The 26,303-nt window shown below is 43.5% G+C and overlaps 1 protein-coding gene across 1 annotated transcript in view; it reads left to right on the top strand.

The window, feature by feature from the left end:
• Positions 1-26,303, top strand: part of LOC123990958 (serine/threonine-protein kinase MRCK alpha-like) — a 103,515-nt gene that overhangs the window by 38,368 nt on the left and 38,844 nt on the right. The window contains 5 exon segments of the mRNA XM_046292016.1: positions 595-686; positions 5,565-5,648; positions 8,833-8,928; positions 9,419-9,567; positions 24,690-24,783. Coding sequence (XP_046147972.1) covers positions 595-686; positions 5,565-5,648; positions 8,833-8,928; positions 9,419-9,567; positions 24,690-24,783 — 515 coding nt within the window.

Genomic DNA, 26,303 nt, shown 5'->3' with positions numbered 1-26,303 from the left:
ACTAGATGACCAGTGGCTTCAATGGCCAATTATATACTAAACTCAATCCAGGGTGTATATACATCACTGGTCTCAACTGATGGTGGGCACAACACAAAAACGTCAGATGTGAAGTAGGGTCGAAACTACAACATGTGTAAATATAGAAAAAATGGGAGTAAACACATTTTATAAAAATGTTATAAAAAAAAATCCTGTTTTGTAATCTTTTAAATGATGATGTACTCAACCGTTGATCTTCCAGTGATGAAAACATGATGTCTCACGTTGTGGTGGGTTATGCAAAATGGGTCAACTTTGAGCAACTTTACCTCCTGAATGTTTTTGGCATTCAGGTCCAAAAAGTCACGCTCTGACTTACTTCTTCCATGGGCAAACATGTATGGAAAGTTTTTTAAGTTGTTTAAATCAAAAGGAATTTAATCAAAAAAATGATTACATTCAAATGGATTTACCTGTGTTGTATGCCACTTGCTTTGTGTCCGATTTCTAGTATCCACCTAAAAAAATGTATTTCTGATTTGCTGTTCTCAGGTCAAGTTCAATATTTTAAGTCCCCAGAATTCTAACCTCTCCTCTCCTCTCCTCCTGCAGCCAAACCCTTCACTTCCCAGGTGAAACAGATGCGCCTGCACAAAGAGGACTTTGAGATCCTCAAGGTGATTGGACGAGGAGCCTTTGGAGAGGTATGTTTTTTTTTTTTTGTGCCTTTTTTATTGTGCTTTTTTATAACCTGATTTCACCGGGAAGTATTTTTGAAGTTTGAACCTCAATAGAAAGCTTGCAAGACATCAGCAAAGGAAAAAGCATTTCAAGTGTAGCCTACATTGGGCCTAGAGACAATCACAACAACAGAACAATGCATGCCAAGACAATATAGTTCCTCAAGAATCTGGGAATATATATATATTTTATATATATTATATGTATATGCTATTTGATAGTTGGTGCACATAGTGTGATCCCAGCAGCAAGGCATGGGTCACTAAGGCCACATGCTATATGCATGACTCAACATGTAAGAGAAAAAGCTTTAATCTTTTCATCACCGTCGTTGTGAAATATTTTCTATACAAAATTAAACTAAAACCGAACCTTATTTTTCTTCTTCGCGGCTCGAGGGCAGAAGTTGAAATATAGTTATTATTATGTCTTCTACTGCGAGTGATGTCAAACCTGGGGAATGTTGGCGAGCTAGCAATGGCAGCAGAAACTCAGCCGTGTAAGGTTACATGACAAATGGTCTTTGTATATTATAGCCTGCTAGGCTAGCTGCTGTGCTGCTGGCAGACCTGGGTTCAATACTATTTGAAATTATTTCAAATAGCCTAATTTATCTGTGGTTGATTGAGCTTGGATTGCTTCATGGACCAATAGAATAGTTCAAACTGGCAAATCTGACACTACAAAAAGAATCTAAATCTAATTTTGTCACATGCGCCGAATACAATTAAAGGTCGAAGGGTCAGTGCAAGATTGGGTCAGTGCAGATAGTTTGGGTATCCATTAATTGACTATTTAGCAGTCTCATGGCTTGGGGGTAAAAGCAGTCTTGGCGCCTGTTTGTTCCAGGCAGGTTAGAGAAAATGCTCAAAGTATTTGAAAGATTTTGAAAATTTTGAATTTTGAATTCACGTGTGGTGGAATGGGTTGGTTGGCGCTCTACCCAGTGCTGAGATCCATATTGCCTGTTTCAGACTTTAAAAAAAAATGGGGTTTTAATTCACAGTGAATGAAAGAAAAACATGTTTGTGCCCTGGTCCTTAGCCCCGTGTCAGGCTAGCAGCGGCGTCCCCTCGCGCTAGAGCTATTTCTGTGGCTCTGACGTTCAGCTAAGCTACAGCTTCACAGTTGACCCTCTACTTATTATATTTCTGATATAGGCCCCTGTGGTGTACCGCATCTCTTCTCACACCTTGTGTTGAGGTTGGCCTAAAGGTTTCCTTCCGCAAGATTCGGTTTAGGCTGGCGCCTAGTCAAACTCTGCTAGGCGAACCGAACGAGTGTATTCATATACACCCTTAAAAGACCACCGCTTGGAAAACGAGAAAAAAAATCGGCATTAGTGCTGTTTGTCCGTCTTGAAACTCCGTAGCCAGTAAACCCTTCCTCAGAATAGTCAGACTTAATCTAAGATACAGTAATACAAGTAATCTATCTGTTTTTGCCGAGGAGATCTTAGTTTGAACAGTTTTACATCGAACTAAGATGTTTGGGGCAGTATTTCTGAAGTGGAAAATGTGCATGAAAACGAGTCGTCTATCTTTGAATGACAACACTTCATTGAAGAATCCCTACTGTTGACCAATCACAGACTTCGGATTCGGAATTTCGGTTTGCCTTAAAAAATTATTTTGTGTCCATGAACAGCCGAATAAACACTTGTCGAAGGCCAAAACGATCAACGTTTCATCATAATATATGCACAAACTGTTCCCGAACTCTTGTGGATGGGAAGCATGCGGACACCTGTAGTCTCTGTGCCTCCTGTGCTGTGTCATGCAGGCCTGTGTATTTTATATAGCCTAGCCTACATGCTATCCAAATCTACTGAGTTGATTGGAAAAGCAGCAACAAAGTAAGTGGCTGGAGTTGTTTAATTCATAAAAACATATATTTACAATCACAGGTCTATTCAGGTCACTATACATTTTCAGGCCTATTCACATCAACAACAACCGTATCCAGTGGCCGGCAGGCAAAGACATAGCTTAGGCCTAGGTCTATGTAATGATTATGAAGTCATCATGATTTAAAGGTCTCTGGCCAGTGGTCCAGCTTATGTCTTTCCAGTGGTAGGCCATCATAGTGCAACCAGTATTTCCCCTATATTCATTTAGCAGCGACACACCGGAAAATGATTTTTTCTTATTTTTTTCTTTAATGCCGCAGGAAGACCCCATTCACAGTAGCAGTTTTGCAAAATTCTGGAAAATTTCCTCGTTACTTTTTATTTATTTTTTGAGGAATACCCCTACCAGTATTTCTGAAACTTTTCCAAAGTTCTCCTGTTTTCCATAAATACCAGTTGGAGAATGACATCAGGAGGGAATAAGCAGGGAGGGGAATCCTCAAAATGGGATTTCAGGAAAAACCTGTGAAATCTGAAAAAGGGACCGGAAGATCTGGCAACCCTATGGAAGATTGTGGAGTTGGGAAGCTGTGGGAAAAGAAAAGAGAACAAATTATGAGCAGGATGTTTTTATTTCATATCCCCATTGTCACCTCGGAGAGAGATGGCGTCTGTCTGTGAGCTGGGAGAGGGAGCTTGGCATCTGTGTGTGATGTTTTGGCTCTCCTGATGAATGTATTTTTCTTTGTATCACTACAGCGTAGAGCAGCCAGTCAGCCACCCTGCATGTCAAGCTCTCACACATATGTTTGAGTGGTGAAAGCTAAGAAAACAGGGAGGGAGGGAGTATACGCTATATACAGGGCCAGTAGCAAGAACAGTCCTCTCCTTTCCCCCCATCAGTTCACCAGGAGGAAACCCAAACAGCAGGGGAATGTTATATTTGCATTTAGCGTTCATTCTTTTTCTCCAGCTCATTTAATGGACTACAGATTACAGAGTTTTTGTGTGTGTTGCATGTAATTTTCTGTGTGCATTTCATGTGTGTGTGTGTGTGCATTGCGTATGTGTGCGCACATGCGTGCTTCCTTGTGTTTGTGTGACTGAGTGGATGATTGGTGCTTTAAATTCCTCCCATGGGGGACAGAGGGAGTTGCGGAGAAGCTGAAGTGAAAAAGGCTTTCTCTTGTGTCTTCTGGCAGGCAGACAGGCAGGCAGGAGGGAGGAATCCTGCTAGCTGAAGTCATCTGGCCTTGCTCTGGTTGCAACTCAACTCGTTTTAGGAATGCTCTTGTTTACTACACTCAGGCCTAACAATGGGGGCTGCCTGTGGTTGCGTCAGAGACGTTAGCACTTAGCAGTAGCTTAACTAGCTAGGTGTCCTATCCTTGCTGGGTCGTTCCGTTTGATTTCAATCACTTTTTGACCGTATCCCTTTTGAGTTGAAGGAAACCTTCCATACATATTTGCCCATGGTAGTAGTATTTCTTGCATACCCAATAATGAGTTATCCATGTCTTAATCACTGAAATAGATAAACGGTTAAGTTTGATGTAGTTTAAAGCTTACATTGTTTTCAAACTATTTTGTAATAAAAAGAAACCGTTTTTTTAATCCTTTAACATCAATAATCTAAACGCGTAAACTTAAAAAAATCTCTATATTTTCACATATGTTGTAGTTTAGACAATCTGAGTTTCTTGTGTTGTGCACGCCATCAGTTGAGACACAGCATACTTTAGAATAAAGGATGGGTGTCATTGCAAACAGAGAAATATCATTAATAGTATGGACATATCCCTTCAGACCACTGCAATTAGCTGGTACATCATTGACGGTTTAATTTGAATTGACGTTGTTACTTCCAATTACTACCACAAAGATGGCCGTCGGTCCAACCACCGTCGAATGTCAACTGTAATAGGGATGTCTATTCTAGTATCTACATTTCTATGATTTTATAATTTAAAACAACTGATATTCCCATTCAAGTCAACATTCTCTGATGTGTGGACCTCCAACCATCTTTGTGCTACCATTTGAAAGTTGACATTTTCAGTTTTTTCCCATTTTAGTAGTATGACATCCACCCTGTGGACCATGCTGTTCCCCAACCAATGGCGAGCACAACACAAACACCTCAGATTATGTCAAATAGAGTCTAAACTAAGCATATTTGAAAATGAAGACAATTATTGTTAAAGGGGGATTTTTTTGTTATTTTTAATTTAAAAACATGTTTTTCAAAGAATTCTAAAATCATTTGACAGCCCTGTTTGTAAGCTTTTAAGTGATATCAAACTCAACCCTTTATCTTTTCCAGTGATGAAGACATGGATGTCTTATGGAATGGTGGGATATGCAAAATGGGTCAACTTTGATCACCTTTTATCATCTAAATGTTTTGGCATTCAGGTCCAAAAAGTTACTTTCCAACCACTTCTACCATGGGTAATGGGTATAAAATGTTGCGTTTAAATCAAAAGGTATGAGGTCAAAGTTATTGAAATCAAATGGAACTACCCTGCTGCAAACCAGTTTGAAATCAGTGTATTTGTGCTGCCGTGCGACTGTAAGTGGCACGTCAAGGCCCTTGAGCGAAAAGGATCCCAGCTGTGTGTGTGTGTAAAAGAGGATCCAGGTGGTGTGTCTCAGGGGTCACTGCCTCTGTGTCCGAGGTCACTTCCTGTCCCTCTTCCTTTCTCTTCCCCTACTCCTCTCGTCCTCTGACTGTATGGACACATTTCATTCCGCAAAGATGTTCCCTTCCTTCCTCCCTCGTTCACTCCCCTTCCCGGTTCTAATAGGAGTGGGTCATGTTCAGTAGGGAGAACGTTCTGAAACTAAGGGAAACAGAGATTCTACCTGAACTTCGTCCTACGGCTTTGCCCTATTGAACATGACAGGGTAGATGTAATGAATATGGTGGATGGAAACTTTTCTCTCATACCCTCTATCTCCCTCATCCTCTAACTCCCTCTGTTTCCTGTAGGTTGCTGTGGTCAAAGTGAAGAATGCAGACAAGGTGTTTGCCATGAAGATCCTCAACAAGTGGGAGATGCTGAAGAGAGCAGAGGTGAGCACTGGCTATATGCTAACAGCCATAACATTACAGCATTATTCAGGGATAAATGCTAACAGCAATAGCTCATTCCATGGAAGGCCTAGTGTCTGCTGGTCTTTGTTTTTTACTGTCAATTAAGACAACCAGGTAAGGGGAGTTCCTAATTAATTAGGGCGGCAGGGTAGCCTAGTGGTTAGAGCTTTGGACTAGTAACCGAAAGGTTGCAAGTTCAAATCCCCGAGCTGACAAGGTACAAATCTGTCATTCAGTTAACCCACTGATCCTTTGGATAAAAGCGTCTGCTAAATGGCATATATTATTATTATTATTATTTGATCCTAGGCAGTCATTGAAAATAAGAATTTGTTCTTAACTGACTTGCCTAGTTAAATAAAGGTAAAAAAAAAAGTGCCCTTCATCAATCAAGTACAAGGGTAGGAGGAGTGAAAATCCGCAGAAACTCAGGCCTCTGTGGAATGAGTTTGATAGATGTGCTTTACAGCATTCCTCAGGGCTACATACTAACAGCCATTGCATTTAGGTTTGGGCAGTTATCCAGATTTTCATACCGTCTCTGTACCATAACGGGTTACACGGTACTACCGAATGTGCACACAAGGAAAACCAAATGCATAGCTGGAGCATTGAGCTGGATACATTTCACTTGACACATCTTTGGATTTCTTACAGTTGTACTTAACTTAGAAGCAGTGGCTTTTAGCACGCAGCCCCCGCCAGGTGTGGTTGCCCTGCAACCGCACAAATATTATTGTTATTATTGTTGTTTAACGGTATTGAAAATAATACAGTTAGTATTTTGAAATACCCCGGGATACAGTATAAACACTATATTCCCCAAGCCTAATTGACTCCGGGCTAAATGCTAACTAGAGATAGCATTATGTAACTCTGGCTTTTGCATAATTACATAGGTTTTCATTCAATTTTTAATTAAAAGGTGAATTTGATTACCACAACGTTTTTGTTGTTTTTACATGTGAGTGTGTACAGTATATCTGTTAATGCGCTGTGCTTTTCCATTTACATTACATTTACATTTACATTTAAGCATCCAGTGGAACAACCACTTTACAATAGTGCATCTAAATATTTTTAAGGGGGGTCTTTATCCTATCCTAGGTATTCCTTAAAGAGGTGGGGTTTCAAGTGTCTCCCGGATTACATAGAACATGCGAAGCAAGATTTTCATTCAATTTTTTAATTAAAAAGTTTCAAATAATAAATGTGAATTTGATTACCACAACGTTTTTTTGTTGTTTTTACCATGTGAGGTGTGTACAGTATATCTGTTAATGCGCTGTGCTTTTCCCATTGGCCTCCCCTGACGGTCATGCAGACGTCCATAGTGGTCCCTGTGTTTGTGCTTGCATGTGCGCGTGTTTGTGTGTAGAAGTTCCCAGAACTACCCACAGTGTGTCTTGACATGGTTAACTGTCTGCAATAACAAACTCTCAGTCTCAAACCCATCTACTACAACTACAACAAATGTTGACACCTGCTCATCGAACATCTCATTCCAAACTCATAGACATTAATATGGAGTTGGTCCCCCTTTACTGTTATAACAGCCTCCACTTTTCTGGGAAGGATTTCCACTAGATGTTGGAACATTGCTGTGGGGACTTCCATTCAGCCACGAGCATTTAGTGAGGTCGGGCAGGGATGTTGGACGATTAGGCCTGGCTCGCAGTCAGTGTTCCAATTCATCCGAAAGGTGTTCGATGGGGTTGAGGTCAGGGCTCCATTTCTGTATGGACCTCGCTTTGTGCATGGGAGTATTGTCATGCTGAAACAGGGCCTTCCCCAAACTGTTGCCACAAAGTTGGAAGCACAGTATCGTCTAGATTAGATGTCATTGTATGCTCTAGCGTTAAGATTTCCCTTTACTGGATGTAAGGGGCCTAGCTCAACCATGGGAAAACAGCCCTAGACCATTATTTCTCCTCCACCAAACTTTACAGTTAGCACTATGCATTGGGGCACGTAGTGTTCTCCTGGCATCCGCCAAACCCAGATTTGTCTGTCCGACTGCCAGAAGGTGAAGCGTGATTTATCACTCCAGCGAACACGTTTCAACTGCTCTAGAGTCCAATGGCGGCGAGCTTTACACAACTCCAGCTGACACTAGGCATTGAGCATGGTGATCTTAGGCTTGTTTGCGGCTGCTCAGCCATGGAAAACCATTCCATGAAGTTCCCGACGAACACTTCTTGTGCTGACGTTGCTTCCAGAGGCATTTTGGAACTTGGTAGTGAGTGTTTCAACCGAGGACAGACAATATATACTCACTACATGCTTCAGCACTCTGCAGTCCTGTTCTGTGAGCTTGTGTGGCCTACCACTTCGCGGCTGAGCCGTTGTTGCTCCTAGATGTTTCCACTTCACAATAACAGCAAAAATAGTTGACCTGGGCAGCTCGAACAGGGCAGAAATTTGATTAACTGATTTGTTGTAAAGGTGGTATCCTATGACTGTGCCCTGCTGAAAGTCACTGAGCTTTTCAGTAAGGCCGTTCTACTACCAATGTTTGTCTATGGAAGTTGCATGGCTATGTGCTCGATTTGATATAACTGTCAGTAACGGGTGTTGCTGAAATAGCCAAATCCACCAATTTGAAGGGGTGTCCACATACTCTTGTATATATAGTGAAGTCTAGCTACAGGCAGAGGACAGAGGCTGGCTTGCTCATAGAGTTAGAACGAGCTTTGTCCACACGGATGGAAAATATACATTTGACTGTGTTATAAGATTGTTAGAAAGTGTGTAATTGAATTTATATACTTAATTGAGCCCCAAAGGGGCTGAAAGGGGGTTTCCCACATAGAGGTAGACTCAATAGATTCTATTTCAATGTTTCCCACCAGTAGCAGACACAGGAATTCATTACACACAGGTTGGAACAGTGCTTAACTTTGATTTGAAATCTGTGCCGGTACTCATTTCCTTTATTTAGGTGAAGGAACTCTGCAATACGTTTTAGCTGGTATTCTATAAGAGACTAAGGAAGTCAAGCAGAAGCAAATTTGAGGTGCTGGTCCTCAGTTCCAGGGAGCTCCTGCCCAAAAGAAGCACTGGGTTGGACCAAATAGTGATGGCGCACAGTGAGTTCCAATGAGAGTAGCTACATTCTATTCTTTATCTTTGTATGACGGTTGTCCTCTGTTCTCTCCCTCAGACGGCGTGTTTCCGGGAGGAGCGGGACGTGCTGGTGAACGGGGACAGCCAGTGGATCACCACCCTGCACTACGCCTTCCAGGATGACAACAACCTGGTAAGATCTCCACTAACTTCAAACGTTTCAAAGGCTTTCAATATACTGTATGTCAATCAGTTTCATATGGTGACCACCCGAGCATTAGTTGGGTAAAGAATAGTGACGGGTCAGTTGATTAACTAAGCAGCGTTCTAATGGACTCTCATTGGCTCTCACTGTTGCGCCGACTGCCCTTCCCCCTTTCACATTTCAAGGCTTGCGTCGCAAATGGCACCTTTTACCCTTTTGCCCCTACTTTGTACTGGGGCAAAAGGCTCTGGTCATAAGTAGTGCAATATATAATGTGATGCTGTTTGGGATGAAAGAATGGCAGGATGAGAAAGGAGAGTAAGGAGAAGGGGGGGTAGAACCTGAAGGAAGGAAGTAAGTTCGGGAAGATGGAGGGAACAAGTTGAGGAATACAGAGAATGTTACTTGTACACTATCATACAGCAATATTATTATCACTACATGGTCAGTGATGTGAACATTTATACTTTCCCCTCAGTATCTGGTGATGGATTATTATGTGGGTGGGGACCTGCTCACCCTGCTTAGTAAGTTTGAAGACCGGTTGCCGGAGGACATGGCTAGATTCTACCTAGCTGAGATGGTGCTGGCTATTGACTCTGTGCACCAACTGCACTATGTCCACAGGTGAGTCACACACACACACACACACACACACACACACACACACACACACACACACACACACACACACACACACACACACACACACACACACACACACACACACACACACACACACACACACACACACACACACACACACACACACACACACACACACACACACACACACACACACACACACACACACACACACGGCTATGTTCCAAACTAAACACCTCCAAACCAGTCATCCCCCTCTTGGCCTCCCCTCTGGCGGATTTCATGGCTCTGCCTGTGGTTAAGACACTTCCTCTAGTTGAGCTTCTCCAAAGGGGTTGGCAACTTGGCTTTGAATGAGTTGAGACCACGTGTGAGCGTTTGTTAATGTGTGTTGTATTAATGACTCATGAAGACTCATTTTTCCAAGCAACCTGTATGAACTCTGAAATATTTGGCTCCATTGTAGCTCTAAAGCTAGGTATTCAAAATATGATGCTCCTTAGAAAAGAGCGAGTGCGATCACATACAGTACCAGTCAAACGTTTGGACATGCCTATTCATTTATTTTTTACTATTTTCTACATTGTGGAATAATAGTGAAGATATCAACATTATGAAATAACACATGGAATCATGTAGTAACCAAAAGTGTTATATTAAATATATTTTAGATTCTTCAAAGTAGCCACCCCTTTACCTTGATGACAGCTTTGCACACTTTCGGCATTCTTTCAACCAGCTTCAGGAGGTAGTCACCTGGAATGATGTTCCAACAGTTTTGAAGGAGTTCCCACATATGCTGAGCACTTCTTGGCTGCTTTTCCTTCGCTCTCTGGTCCAACTCATCTCAATTGGGTTGAGGTCGGTTGATTGTGGAGGCCAGGTCATCTGATGCAGCACTCCATCACTCTCCTTCTTGGTCAAATAGCCCTTACACAGCCTGTGTTGGGTCATTGTCCTGTTGAAAACTAATGATAGTCCCACAAAGCGCAAACCAAATGGGATGGCATATCGCTGCAGAATGCTGTGGTAGCCATGCTGGTTAAGTGTGCCTTGAATTATAAATAAATCACTGACAGTGTCACCAGCAAAGCACCATCACACCTCCTCCTCCATGCTTCATGGTGGGAACCACACATGCAGAGATTCTCCGTTCACCTACTGTGAGTCTCACGAAGACACGGCTGTTGGAACCAGAAATCTCAAATTTGGACTCATCAGACCAAAGGAGAGATTTCCACCGGTCTAATGTCCATTGCTCGTGGTTCTTGGCCCAAGCAAGTCTTTTCTTCATATTGGTGTCCTTTAGTAGTGGTTTCTTTGTAGTAATTTGACCATGAAGGCCTGATTCACGCAGTCTACTCTGAACAGTTGATGTTGAGATGTGTCTGTTACATGAACTCTGTGAAGCATTTATTCGGGCTTCAATCTGAGGTGCAGTTAATTGCTGATTTCTGAGGCTGGTAACTCTAATATCCTCTGCAGCAGAGGTAACTCTCAGTCTTCCTTTGCTGTGGCTGTCCTCCTGAGAGACAGTTTCATCATAGCGCTTGATGGTTTTTTGCGACTGCACTTGAAGAAACTTTCAAAGTTCTTGACATTGTCTGGATTTACTGACTTAAAGTAATGATGGACTGTCGTTTCTCTGCTTATTTGAGATTTTCTTGGCACATGTGACTCACCACCTGTATTTGGTCTTATGTAGCACAATTTGATATATATATATATATTTTATTTTATTTACATTTGACACAAAAGTAGAGACTCAGAGCTACAAAATGGAATATCATACACAGCATGTTTGAGGAACAATGGGAAAGTATTTCTACTTTGAAAGTTGATACACTTGAAAACTCACTTTTTAGAAAAGGGCCTTTGAATGTTTTGGTACCTACTGGAGAGCACTCCTTTGTCGACACACATTCAGCGTTGCGCTGCAGCTGAAACCTGGTCCCAACAGGCCGAACACTCCTTGGCGACAGCACCAGGCTCCAGAGCATCGAAGCTGTAAAACAGGGTATGACAACACAAAATCAGAAGACATTACAACCCTGCACAACATCAATTCACCTCCCAAGTTAAGATAAGAATAACCTCATACAATGAAAATATTTTTTTACCCGAAGTGCTGGTACTGCTTGATCTGTGGCAGCAGCCTGAAGTACGGAGTCAGGTGTTGTTACCAGCCATAGCTTTCCACCAACACCGTACCATTCTCCAGTCCAACAAGCTGTGGGATGTTAACCCCTGTCACATTGCTGTCCAACACCAACAATCTCAGACAAGGTGTTCACTCTGGACTTTCTGAAGCGCTGCTTGATGAGGCCGAAGCACCCGTCAGGTTCAAACTTGGTGTGGCCTGTGATCAGGAAGTGAAGGTCCAGATTGCGGTAGAGCTTGTGCATGGTCCAGCAGGGACAATACCAGAGCACAGACCTGTTCTTGTTTTGGACACTGCAGTTATCACAATTCAAGTCCACACGTGTTTTCCCAACTCTGTAGTTTGTGAAAAAATAGTGCATGGATTAAGAGTCAGGCATGTAATACTGATTGATACAAAGATTTTAGCATTATTATGCAATGGATGTGAAATGGAATTCTGAGAACATCACTACACACAGTTCATACAGGTAATGTTAGCTACTGTTGCCAGCCAGCCATCTAATGTCAGCTGGCTAGCTAACAGCAAGCTTTAACTAGCAATACAAACCCATTGTCATAGCTAGCTGAAGTTAGCCTATAGGTTCAATGTTAGCTAGTTAGCTAGCTAACATTAGGCAATAACCAGCAATGCGAAATGGCATTCTGAGGACAAATTACACACACCTCATACACATAGTGGGGCAAAAAAGTATTTAGTCAGCCACCAATTGTGCAAGTTCTTCCACTTAAAAAGATGAGAGGCCTGCAATTTTCATCATAGGTACACTTCAACTATGACAGACAAATGAGAAAAAGAAATCCAGAAAATCACATTAGGATTTTTATTGAATTTATTTGAAAATTAGGGTGGAAAATAAGTATTTGGTCAATAACAAAAGTTTATCTCAATACTTTGTTATATACCCTTTGTTGGCAATGACAGAGGTCAAACGTTTTCTGTCAAACATTTTCACAAGGTTTTCACACACTGTTGCTGGTATTTTGGCCCATTCCTCCATGCAGATCTCCTCTAGAGCAGTGCTGTTTTGGAGCTGTTGCTGGGCAACACAGACTTTCAACTCCCTTTCAACTCCCTCCTTTTGGATTGGCTAGGCCACTCCAGGACCTTGAAATGCTTCTTACGAAGCCACTCCTTCGTTGCCCGGGCGGTGTGTTTGGGATCATTGTCATGCTGAAAGACCCAGCCACATTTCATCTTCAATGCCCTTGCTGATGGAAGGAGGTTTTCACTCAAAATCTCACGATACATGGCCCCATTCATTCTTTCATTTACACAGATCAGTCGTCCTGGCCCTTTGCAGAAAACAGCCCCAAAGCATGATGTTTCCACCCCCATGCTTCACAGTAGGTATGGTGTTCTTTGGATGCAACTCAGCATTCTTTGTCCTCCAAACACGAAGAGTTGAGCTTTTACCAAAAAGTTATGTTTTGGTTTCATCTGACCATATGACATTCTCCCAATCTTCTTCTGGATCATCCAAATGCTCTCTAGCAAACTTCAGACGGGCCTGGACATGTACTGGCTTAAGCAGGGGGACACATCTGGCACTGCAGGATTTGAGTCCCTGGCAGCGTAGTGTGTTACTGATGGTAGGCTTTGTTACTTTGGTCCCAGCTCTCTGCAGGTCATTCACTAGGTCCCCCCGTGTGGTTCTGGGATTTTTGCTCACCGTTCTTGTCATCATTTTGACCCCACGGGGTGAGATCTTGCGTGGAGCCCCAGATCGAGGGAGATTGTCAGTGGTCTTGTATGTCTTCCATTTCCTAATAATTGCTCCCACAGTTGATTTCTTCAAACCAAGCTGCTTACCTATTGCAGATTCAGTCTTCCCAGCCTGGTGCAGGTCTACAATTTTGTTTCTGGTGTATTTTAATAATATAATAATAATAATATATGCCATTTAGCAGACGCTTTTATCCAAAGCGACTTACAGTCATGTGTGCATACATTCTACGTATGGGTGGTCCCGGGGATCGAACCCACTACCCTGGCGTTACAAGTGCCATGCTCTACCAACTGAGCTACAGAAGGACCACGTTTTGACAGCTCTTTGGTCTTGGCCATAGTGGAGTTTGGCGTGTGACTGTTTGAGGTTGTGGACAGGTGTCTTTTATACTGATAACAAGTTCAAACAGGTGCCATTAATACAGGTAACGAGTGTAGGACAGAGGAGACTCTTAAGGAAGAAGTTACAGGTCTGTGAGAGCCAGAAATATTGCTTGTTTGTAGATGACCAAATACTTATTTTCCACCATAATTTGCAAATAAATTCATTAAAAATCATTTTGTCTGTCATAGTTGAAGTGCACCTATGATTAATATTACAGGCCTCTCATCTTTTTAAGTGGGAGAACTTTCACAATTGGTGGCTGACTAAATACTGTTTTGCCCCACTGTAAGTTAATGTTAGCTAGCAAGCCAGCCAGCCACCTAACCTCACCTAATGTTAGCTAGCTAACAGCAAGCTCTAACTTGATCTTTTATTTAGACATGTCACGTTAACATTAGCTAGCTAAAAAAATTAACTATAATCCCAATCCATAGAGTAACGTTACTAGCAATACAAACAGATTGTCATAGTAAGCTAAATTGAACCAAATCACGTTAGGTTTAATGTTAGTTAGCAAGCCAGCCATTGAATTCCAGCTGGCTAGCTAACAGCAAGCTCTAGCTTGCAATAACAACTTTGACAAAATTACATATGGACTTGGTCTTATACCAAATAAGGCTATCTTCTGTATACAACCCCTACCTTAACACAACTGATTGGCTCAAACACATTAAGAAGGAAAGAAATGACACAAATGTACTTTTAAGAAATGCATTCCAGGTGACTACCACATGAAGCTGGTTGAGAGAATGCCAAGAGTCTGCAAAGCTGTCATCAAGGCAAAGGATAGTTACTTTGAAGAATATAAAATACATTTTTGATTTGTTTAACACTTTTATTTGGTTACTACATGATTCTATATGTATTATTCCATAGTTTTGATGTCTTCACTATTATTCTACAAAGTAGAAAATAGTATAAATAAAGATAAACCCTGCAATGAGTTGGTGTGTCCAAACTTTTGACTGGTACTTATTTATTATTATTCGACCATGCTGGTCATTTATGAACATTTGAACATCTTGGCCATGTTCTGTTATAATCTCCACCCGGCACAGCCAGAAGAGGACTGGCCACCCCACATAGCCTGGTTCCTCTCTAGGTTTCTTCCTAGGTTTTGGCCTTTCTAGGGAGTTTTTCCTAGCCACCGTGCTTCTACACCTGCATTGCTTGCTGTTTGGGGTTTCTGTACAGCACTTTGAGATATCAGCTGATGTACGAAGGGCTATATAAATACATTTGATTTGATTTACTCTGTCTAGTCTCATTCACATATAAATAATATATACCATTTAGCAGATGCTTATATCATGTTGTTTGCACACATTTGTTTGAACGTACTGTTGGTCCCGGGAATCAAACCCACTATCCTGTCGTTGCAAGCGCAATGCTCTACCAACTGAGCCAAACTCTCAATCTAAATAGATGTGTTGCAGTGGTCCCCTGACTAACAACCTGGCAACGAGGGAGTTTTGTGATCAGGGATGTGACAGCCAATAGGAAAAGTCCTCAGCCTCAAGGGCTCGTGGGATGTCTGGTGCCTGTGTGGTGGAAACCACTCTCCCTCTCACACACAGGAAGTGGTCACCAGGCTTAATCTGCATAATGACTGTCTTCACTCTGAAGAGGCCTCGGAGCAACGATTTGATTGTGTCCTCAAAAGGGAGGGAGGGAGGGAGGAAGGAATGGAAGTGGAGGAGAGAGGGGGGGGAGACTGAGGGGGAGGGGGGGGACAAAGGGAGAGAGAGGAAGGGAAGAGGCACACAGGAGTTAGGGTGTGCCTGGCTGGCCAGTATAGTAGCATTGATCTCCCATAGCGGAGCAGTAGTATAGACTCAGTGTAGCATTGGGGACCCACTAATTGTATGGCGTTTTAGGGGGAATTGGGGGAGGGGCAGTGGCGGTTTACGTGTCATTCCCCTTTGAGGCCCTCTGAGACGTTTTGGGACGGTAATGACGGGGTGCTCGGTTGTGTGGTGTGTGTGCAGGGGGGGGGGCACGCTTGGCACGCTTGGTTTATGGAGGGTGGATACAGCAAGGGAAGGTCCCTTGAGGAGGGTGCATTCTATCGATCTCTCTCTCTCTCTGTGCGTGCGTGCGTGTGTGTGGTTTGCTGTGGATGTGACTTACGCTTACTGAAAGGACAGTGCATTAGGCTAACCCTGTAGTTGATCTAATATAAGGCCCATTAAAATAGCTCGAATCAGTGCATATAGGCCACATTTCTGAAATGAGGATGGCCTAGTTATAGAAATGGTCTATGTAAGTTAAGTCGTTCAGTCCTGTATATAAGTACCACTGTAAGCATAATGCCTTGTCAATGCCACTGAAACACAGCTCAGCTGTTATATTCAATCACAATAACCTACCTAGGAGAAGTAGGCCTAATGGTTAAATGAAATATATGTATACTTTTAAACTTTCTTTAATTTAAAAAAATTAACAGTTTAGTGCCCATCCCCCTCCTCATTAGTGTGTGTGTGTGTGTGTGTGTGTGAGGCTGTTCAGTGATCGGCATGGCCTCCCACAGGGACAAACAAACACTTCAATGGACCAACTCAGCATGGCCCAGCTCACTGTTAGCAGGGCCAGCATCTGGCCTGTGTGTTAGTGTTTGTGTCAGTGTCTTTGTGTTTGTGCACACTCGTCGTGTGTGATGCGCATGCCTGTATGTGTGTCTCATTCTCTCTATTGATCAGGGCCGTGTGTGTGTGTGTTATATTATTGATCAGGGCCATGTGTGCTCCACAGCCCTGTTTCCACCCAATGATCTAAGGGACCAACCCCTTTCATCAGAAGGATCACTGCACTGACCACGGCCACAGACATCTCCATTACTGGTTAATATTATAAAGCCACCATGGTAACAGTGACAGGAACAATGCCCTGTTTGTTGTTGTAGAAATGTGAATAAATGGTACCTATATCAGTAACGGCCAATGGTATGTATGTACAGTATGTTTGCGCGTGCGTCCAAACAGTGGCGATGAGGTCCCATAGAGCATTTTGTGTGTGTTTGCCTGTGTCCCTTCCCTATCTCTGTCCCTGTCTCTGTAAGACATGAGTCTGCTTGTTTGTTTGCAGGGGTGGATTGACCATCTGGCAATTCTGGCAAATGCCAGAGGGGCTGGACAATTATTTTGTTGTTGGGTGAGCTGGTCGAAATTGACACACACACACACCCAAAAAAATTGGTATAAAAATAAAACTATCTCAAAGGTGGCATGGCCGGTGGCCCATGGGCCTGCTAAGATGTTTTTTTTATTTGTATTTTTTAAAATCTGTAATGAGCCTTTGGCCCTATCAAGATAGGCCAGCCTGGTTTTCTGATAAGCTGAGCTCCGGTCACGCAAACTCACGTTCAAAGTCAAACTCTGCATCAGAAAAGAGCCCAGCGCCGACTATGTCATCAGTTAGACAGCCATATGGATCATTAAAAAAACTCAACTAACGTGCACCGATAAGTGTAGACAGAGCACATTCCACATTGCCACCTCACTAAATTTTTGGGGCAGCTAAAACTATGATTTGGTCAAACAGTAAAGTGCAATATCTTCATGTACTGAAAGTATCTGGCCTGTGCCCTCAGTGGGGCCTGCTGCTGTAATGAACGAGCCACTCTCCTCTCCCCTCATGCGGTCGAGATGATAAAAATGCATTCTGATCATTTGCAAAATGCAATTGTGGGACAAACACAGCTTTGGATTCTTCTTGTCCCTGTCGAAGAGAGGAGGGTCTCAGCTTTCTGTAGGGGTAATATATTTTTTAGCTCAATAGCAACTATTTTACAACCAATATATTTGATATGGCTTTGAGATATGGAGTGGCGTGCCTTCGCAAAATGTTCACCTGCCATTGCGAGGGCATAGGCCTTGGGTAGTAGCTTACAACTGCAACGTATTTTTAGGACATAACATTTACTGTTGGATGAATACATACTACTAGTAGTGGTTATTATATTTAGTTAGCGATCTCTAGTTAATGTGCTTTGAGTTTATACTTCCTAAGGTGTTTAAACTCAAATGAATTAGCGTAAGATATTAGTTAGTACGCATAAAGATGTATGCAATTCATAAAATATATATATATATTATATATATATATTATATATATATATATATATATTTTTATATATATATATATATATAAAAATGGAAATTCTGGAATTCTATTTTGAAAGTAAAATATAGCTACTCGTTTTGTCAACCAAAAATATCTCTCATTTGCAATATAGTCTAAGTCATTAGCTTGGCTTTTATAATGTGTACGGTATGCTTTGGCGATATCCAAATTGTCATACCTTCATACCAACCTTGTAAACATCCTGTGATATTCGGTAATACCGGCACTGAACACAGGGGGCACTATTTTCAAACCCCACTGAGCCTCTGAGATCTATAGGTTAGCAGTGCTAACAAGCACATGTAAAATCCCATAACGAATGCTAACTAAATGCTAACTATTGCACATTTTATACAGTTGCTGATCTAAACTTTACTGAACAAAAATATAAACGCAACATGTAAAGTGTTTCATGAGCTGAAATAAAAGAACACAAATGTTCCATATGCACTCAAAGCTTATTTCTTTAAAATTTTGTACACAAATTTGTTTACATCCCTGGTAGTGAGCCTTTCTCCTTTGCCAAGATAATCCATCCACCTTACAGGTGTGGCATATCAAGAAGCTGATTAAACAGCATGATCATTACACAGGTAATGTTTGGGGAGAATAAAAGGCCACTCTGAAATGTGCAGTTTTGCCTCCCGAGTGGCACAGCAGTCTAAGGCACTGCATCTCAGTACTTGAGGCATCACTACAGCCCCGGGTTCGATCCCAGGCTGTGTCACAGCCGGCTGTGACCGGGAGACCCATGAGGCGGCACATAATTGGCCCAGCGTCGTCCGGGTTAGGGGAAGGTTTGGCTGGCTGGGATGTCCTTGTCCCATTGCGCTCTAGTAACTCCTTGTGGCGGCCGGACACCTGCGGGTGGACTTTGGTCGCCAGTTGTACGGTGTTTCCTCCTATACATTGGTGCGGCTGGCTTCCGGGTTAAGCGAGCAGTGTGTCAAGAAACAGTCTTGGCAGGGTCGTGTTTCGTAGGATGCATGGCTCTTGACCTTCGCCTCTCCCTAGACCGTATTGGAGTTGCAGCAACTGTAACTACCAATTTGGATATCATGAAAAAGGTGTGAAAGTTTTTTTTTTTTTAAAGGGGGTAAAAAGTACATCAAATAAAAAAATGAATTGTCACAACACAATGACACATGTCTCAAGTTTTGAAGGAGTGTGCAATTGGAATACGGGCTGCAAGAATGTCCACCAGAGCTGTTGCCAGATAAATGAATATTAATTTATCTGCAATAAGCTGCCTCCAACGTTGTTTTGGAGAGTTTGGCAGTATGTCCAACCGGCCTCTCAACCACAGACCACATGTAAACACACCAGCCGCGGATCTCCACATCCGGCTTCTTCGCCCGCGGGATCGTCCGAGACCAGCCACCCGGACAGCTCATCAGACTGAGGAGTATTTCCGTCTGTAATAAAGCCCTTTTGTAGGGAAAAACTCATTCTGATTGGCTGGGCCTGGCTCCCCAGTGGGTGGGTCTATGCCCTCCCAGACCAACCCATGGCTGCAGCCCTGCCCATTAATGTGAAATCCATAGATTAGGGGCTAATTAATTAATTTCAATTGACTGATTTCCTTATATGAACTGTAACTCAGTGAAGTCATTGAAAGTGTAACATGTTACGTTTTATATTTTTGTTTAGGATATTTGCAAGACAGTCATCCCAGCTCATACAGTTATACAAGTAACTCAAAAAAACAACTCAGTTTGCTGTGTGGGCAAAACAAATATTGGACAGTAAAGGCTCTTGATCCAGGAGGAGATTCTCTGCTGTTACTAATCAAAGTTTGATTTTGCAAGATTCCTTGTTTAGCAAGATGGCTAATTAGCTACTAAATTAGCAAATCAAATGCACAACTGCCGAGTATTTAGAACATTTGAGACAGTTAACTTAATAGTTATTAGATATCTAGCTGGCAAACATTTAGTTGTGCATTCCATACTGTAACTAGATCACCTGGAGCGTACTGCACCACAGTGACTCACAAGGCTCCAGTCACTATTCGTTGTGTGCTTGTAAACAAACACTATGTGACTGGGGACTATGGGCAAGCTTCATAATGAAAAGTTATGTGATGAGTGAAATGAAGAACCAATTTTATTTTTATCTCCTAATGTATTGCACAAGTTAACTACAAAAAAATGTAGCTCCAAATATTCCAATTTATTTAAAAACATTTTTTTAAACTTGAAATAGTTTTGGCGGTATACGACATACTGCCCAAGCCTAGTATAAGGCTTAAGCAGACAGGCATTCAGACAGTGAGAGAACAAGAAGAAGCACAGAGTGACAGCAGAGAAGATGCTGAGACAGATAGCACAACAGGGAGGCAAACAGTGTGGATAAAATGCCAGGGCTGAATTCTTGTCCCAGTCCAGCCGTGTGTGTGTGTGTGTGTGTGTGTGTGTGTGTGTGTGTGTGTGTGTGTGTGTGTGTGTGTGTGTGTGTGTGTGTGTGTGTGTGTGTGTGTGTGTGTGTGTGTGTGTGTGTGTGTGTGTGTGTGTGTGTGTGTGTGTGTGTGTGTGTGTGTGTGTGTGTGTGTGTGTGTGTCCAGATGGCCCTCACAGATGGATGCCAATGAGGTCTTAAAGGAGATTACCCCCCTCTATTCTCAGCCCCACTGCTCCTTCCTTAAGACCGCAGGAGCCCTGCCCTGGCTGAGGCAGAGCAGCCTAATTAGCAATGCGCTACGCTAACTAGCTTAGCATCCCCTGTGGTATGTCTAGGGGAGAAACCGCTAATGTTGTTAGCCATGTTAACCTGCCTTGGAGGCATTAACCTGCCCACGCCGCCCACTGTTGAGTCACCGTGGCCCTACAGGGAGGAATGAGAGGTTGGACGGGAGAAAAGGAGAGGAGGTAATGTCAGATAGCGACATAGAGGGGAGGTGGAGATGAGGCAAGCGAAAGAGACCGGGAGGGAAAGAGGGGTGGTAGCCATGTTCTGTTTGATCTCTGCTTATTAGCAGCTCAGGTTTTCACTGTTCTAATTGGTTTATCTGGAGGAGGAACACACATATACATACACAGAGAGAGGCAGGCTAGGGCCAGGTTTGAGCCTATAACTGAGTTTGGAGACACCCACAGAGGTGTTAAGTAGAGGGAGCAGAGGTGGGGGAGAAGTGCACACTGGGAAACTGAGTTTGTCCTGAAGAGAAGGCATGTCAGTGGTTTTCATTTTTTTCTTTATTTAACCTTTATTTAACTAGGCAAGTCTGTTAAGAACACATTCTTATTTACAATGATGTCCTACCCCGACGACACTGGCCCAATTGTGCACCGCCCTATGGGACTCCCAATCGTGGCCGGATGTGATACAGCTTGGATTCGAACCAGGGACTGTTGTGATGCCTAATGCAACTGCGATGCAGTGCCTTAGACTGCTGCGCCACTCGGGAGCCCAAAGACACAGTTAAAGACTTGGTTGGACAGAATAAACAACACAGAAATTACTAAATTGTATCATTATAACTAAACTTGAGGCAAAAGTAAGTAGGCCTACTTTGTAGGAGGGTGTTCTGTTGGTGCACCTTTTAGCCCATTGACTTTATTCAACATGAAAATAAAGGCTCCTTCTCTCTGTCTCTGGGCTGAATCCCAAATGGCATCGAGCTATTCCCTATTTAGTGCACTACTTTTGACCAGGGCCACTAGGGCTCTGGTCAACTGGTCAAAGTAGTGCACTTTGTAGGGAATAGGGTGCCATTTTGGGCTGCAGCCTCAGTATCCTGCTGTCCAGTGAGAAGCCTTTGTTCTTTTGTATCCTGCTGCCCCCCTCCCCAATCCTCTCAGAAAGCCAGGGCTTCTGTTTACTTCTTTGTGCCTGCTTATGAGTAGGGGGTAACCCCCTTACACCCCTCCCTCCCCAGAGCAGGGTGTACTGTACCCCCATACTGCCCACCTACACCCTGCCCTCCAACTAGAACCCTCCCAACTTGTGGTGTATGGGTGTGTACCTTGGATTTGCTTCAGCTACACTGGTATGTTTTGTGCATTAATAGTATATTAATAAGGGGAACAGTGGAGACACGGGCTTGACATTGTTTGCATTAAGTGGGGTGTAAAGCCTTCTCGGAATTGTGGTCGGGACAGGGTCTCCTGGTCAGGGAGCGTGTGTGTAACCCTGTGAGGGGCCTCCCCTATTGGCAATAGAGGCAGCAAGGGTGAGGCGCGAGCCGAATAAACACAAGACTTCAAATCAAATTTTGTCACATGCGACGAATACAACAGGTGTAGGTAGACCTTACCATGAAATGCTTACTTACAAGCCCTTAACCAACAATGCAGCTAAATAAATAGTTAAGGAAATAATTATCAAATGAACTAAAGTTTAAAAAAATTGAAGAAAAAAGTAACACAAGAAAATGACTCGACAATAACGAGGCTATATACAGGGGCTACCGGTACAGAGTTAATGTACAGGGGTAAAGGTTAGTCGAGGTCACTTGTAAAGTGACTATGCATAGATAATAAACAGCGCGAAGCAGCAGTGTAAAAACAAAGGGAGGGGGGTCAAAGTAAATACTCTGGGTGGCCATTTGATTATTTCTTCAGCAGTCTTATGGCTTGGGGGTAGAAGCTGTTAAGGAGCCTTTTGGTCCTAGACTTGGCGCTCCGGTACCGCTTGCCGTGCGGTAGCAGAGAGAACAGTCTATGGGGAACTGGAGTCTTTGACAATTTTTTGGGCCTCCTAGTACACTGCTTAAAAAAATAAAGGGAACACTTAAATAACACATCCTAGATCTGAATGAAATATTCTTATTAAATACTTTTTTCTTTACATAGTTGAATGTGCTGACAAAAAATCACACAAATTATCAATGGAAATCAAATTTATCAATCCATGGAGGTCTGGATTTGGAGTCACACTCAAAATTAAAGTAGAAAACCACACTACAGGCTGATCCAACTTTGATGTAATGTCCTTAAAACAAGTCAAAATGAGGCTCAGTAGTGTGTGTGGCCTCCACGTGCCTGTATGACCTCCCTACAATGCCTGGGCATGCTCCTGATGAGGTGGCGGATGGTCTCCTGAGGGATCTCCTCCCAGACCTGGACTAAAGCACCTGCCAACTCCTGGACAGTCTGTGGTGCAACGTGGTGTTGGTGGATGGAGCGAGACATGATGTCCCAGATGTGCTCAATTGGATTCAGGTCTGGGGAACGGGCGGGCCAGTCCATAGCATCAATGCCTTCCTCTTGCAGGAACTGCTGACACACGCCAGCCAAATGAGGTCTAGCATTGTCTTGCATTAGGAGGAACCCAGGGCCAACCGCACCAGCATATGGTCTCACAAGGGGTCTGAGGATCTCATCTCGGTACCTAATGGCAGTCAGGCTACCTCTGGCGAGCACATGGAGGGCTGTGCGGCCCACCCAAAGATATGCCACCCCACACCATGACTGACCCACTGCCAAACCGGTCATGCTGGAGGATGTTGCAGGCAGCAGAACGTTCTCCACGGCGTCTCCAGACTCTGTCACGTCTGTCACGTGCTCAGTGTGAACCTGCTTTCATCTGTGAAGAGCACAGGGCGCCAGTGGCGAATTTGCCAATCTTGGTGTTCTCTGGCAAATGCCAAACGTCCTGCACGGTGTTGGGCTGTAAGCACAACCCCCACCTGTGGACGTCGGGCCCTCATACCACCCTCATGGAGTCTGTTTCTGACCGTTTGAGCAGACACATGCACATTTGTGGCCTGCTGGAGGTCATTTTGCAGGGCTCTGACAGTGCTCCTCCTGCTCCTCCTTGCACAAAAGCGGAGGTAGCGGTCCTGCTGCTGGGTTGTTGTCCTCCTACGGCCTCCTCCACGTCTCCTGATGTACTGGCCTGTCTCCTGGTAGCGCCTCCATGCTCTGGACACTACGCTGACAGACACAGCAAACCTTATTGCCACAGCTCGCATTGATGTGCCATCCTGGATGAGCTGCACTACCTGAGCCACTTGTGTGGGTTGTAGACTCAGTCTCATGCTACCACTAGAGTAAAAGCACCGTCAACATTCAAAAGTGACCAAAACATCAGCCAGGAAGCATAGGAACTGAGAAGTGGTCTGTGGTCACCACCTGCAGAACCACTCCTTTATTGGGGGTGTCTTGCTAATTGCCTATATTTTCCACCTGTTTTCTATTCCATTTGCACAACAGCATGTGCAATTTATTGTCAATCAGTATTGCTTCCTATGTGGACAGTTTGATTTCATAGAAGTGTGATTGACTTGGAGTTACAATGTGTTGTTTAAGTGTTCCCTTTATTTTTTTGAGCAGTGTATATAGGTCATGGATGTCGGGAAGATTGGCCCCAGTGACGTATTGGGCCACCCACACCACCCTCTGTAGCGCCTTCCGGTCAGATGCGTAATAGTGGAGCCGATCAGGATGCTCTCGATGGTGCAGCTGTAGAACTTTTTGAGGATCTGGGGACCCATGCCAAATCCTGAGGGGGAAATGTGTTGTTGTGCCCTCTTCACAACTTAATGATGGGAGACGTGAAGGCTTCCAGGAGAAAACACACTCTCTACACAACCAAAATCTCTCTCTCCCTCCCACAGTCTCATTCTCTCACACCAAACAATCACTAGTGTGCGTTAAAGTTGTTTTCACTCTTTCATTCTCTCTCCCAGTCTCCCCCTCTGGGATGTGTTTTTTGTTTTGTTCCACTCCCGCTTCCTCCATCTATCCTTCTTCCTCGTAGGTATCAGTACATTTAGTTTGGTGTCTCTGTGTGTGTGTCTCTCAGGGACATCAAGCCAGACAACATCCTGATGGACATGAATGGCCACATCCGCTTGGCAGACTTCGGCTCCTGCCTGAAACTCATGGAGGACGGCACGGTGAGCACACACACACACACACACACACACACACACACACACACACACACACACACACACACACACACACACACACACACACACACACACACACACACACACACACACACACACACACACACACACACACGGCTATGTTCCAAACTAAACACCTCCAAACCAGCAGCCAATCATCCCCCCTCTTGGCCTCCCCTCTGGCGGATTTCATGGCTCTGCCTGTGGTTAAGACACTTCCTCTAGTTGAGCTTCTCCAAAGGGGTTGGCAACTTGGCTTTGAATGAGTTGAGACCTTAGAGGACCCGTCTCTCTCAAGCTGCTGTGACTGATGCTCTTTTGGCCCAGTCTCAGTTAAGTAGTATTTATGTAGTATTAACCCTATGGTATTGGTCTCGTTCAGGTTTGGCGGACGTATTTGACTACAAACTCACTGTAGACACGCAATTAACATCTCCTGATTACATATTCATGCTCCAGATGATACATTGCCTTCAGAAAGTAGTCATTCCCTTTATTATTCCACGTTGTTGTTTAAAGCCTGATTTCAAAATGGCTGAACAGTTTCTCACCCATCTACACGCAATAAATACCCTATAATGAAAAAGTGAAAACCATGCTTTTAGAAATAGCACATTTATTGAAAATGAAATGCAGAAATATCTCATTTATATAAGTATTCACACCCCTGAGTCAATACTTTGTAGAAGCACCTTTGGCGGCGATTGCAGCTTTGAGTCTTGTGCAAAGCTGATACAGACATACCCATCTGGATTTGAGGATTTTCTCTCATTCTTCCTTGCAGATTTTCTCAAGCTCTGATAAGTTAGATGGGGAGCGGCGGTGAACAACAATCTTCAAGTCTTTCCCCAGATTATCAATGGGATTCAAGTCTGGGCTTTGGCTGGGCCACTCAAGGACTTCCACATTCTTGTTTTGAAGCCATTCCACCATTGTTTGGCTGTATGTTTGGGGTACCTGTCCTGTTGGAACGTAAATCTTTGCCCCAGTCTAAGGTCATTTGCACTCTGAAGCAGGTTCCCATCAAGGATTTGCCTGTATTTGGCTCCATTCAATGTTTCCTATATCCTTACCAGTCTCCCTCCCTGTTGCTGAAAAGCATCCCCATAGCATGAAGCTGCCACTACCATGCTTCATATAGTGCTTTGCATTCAGGCCATAAAGTTAACATTTTATCTCATCAGACCATAGATTATTTTGCCTTTTCATGTGCCTTTTTGCTCCAGTCGTGCTGTCATGTGCTTTTTTCTCAGGAGTCTGGCCACTCTCCCATAAACCCCAGATTGGTGAATTGCTGTATAAACTGTTGTTCTTCTGTCACGTTCTCCCTAATCACCCAAGGAACTCTGTAGTTCTGTCAGAGTGGTCATTGGGTTCTTGGTCACCACCCTGACCAAGGTCCTTCTTGCCCGGTTGCTCAGTTTGATCAAACGTCTTGCTCTAGGCAGGGTCTGGGTAGTTTCATATTTTTTTCCATTACCCAATTATGGAGACCACTGTGGTCT

This window comes from Oncorhynchus gorbuscha, linkage group LG12, assembly GCF_021184085.1.
Source record: "Oncorhynchus gorbuscha isolate QuinsamMale2020 ecotype Even-year linkage group LG12, OgorEven_v1.0, whole genome shotgun sequence".
NCBI classification, from domain to species: domain Eukaryota; kingdom Metazoa; phylum Chordata; class Actinopteri; order Salmoniformes; family Salmonidae; genus Oncorhynchus; species Oncorhynchus gorbuscha.
Note: the sequence above shows the minus strand (reverse complement) of the source record. Positions and strands in the feature narration are given on the sequence as shown.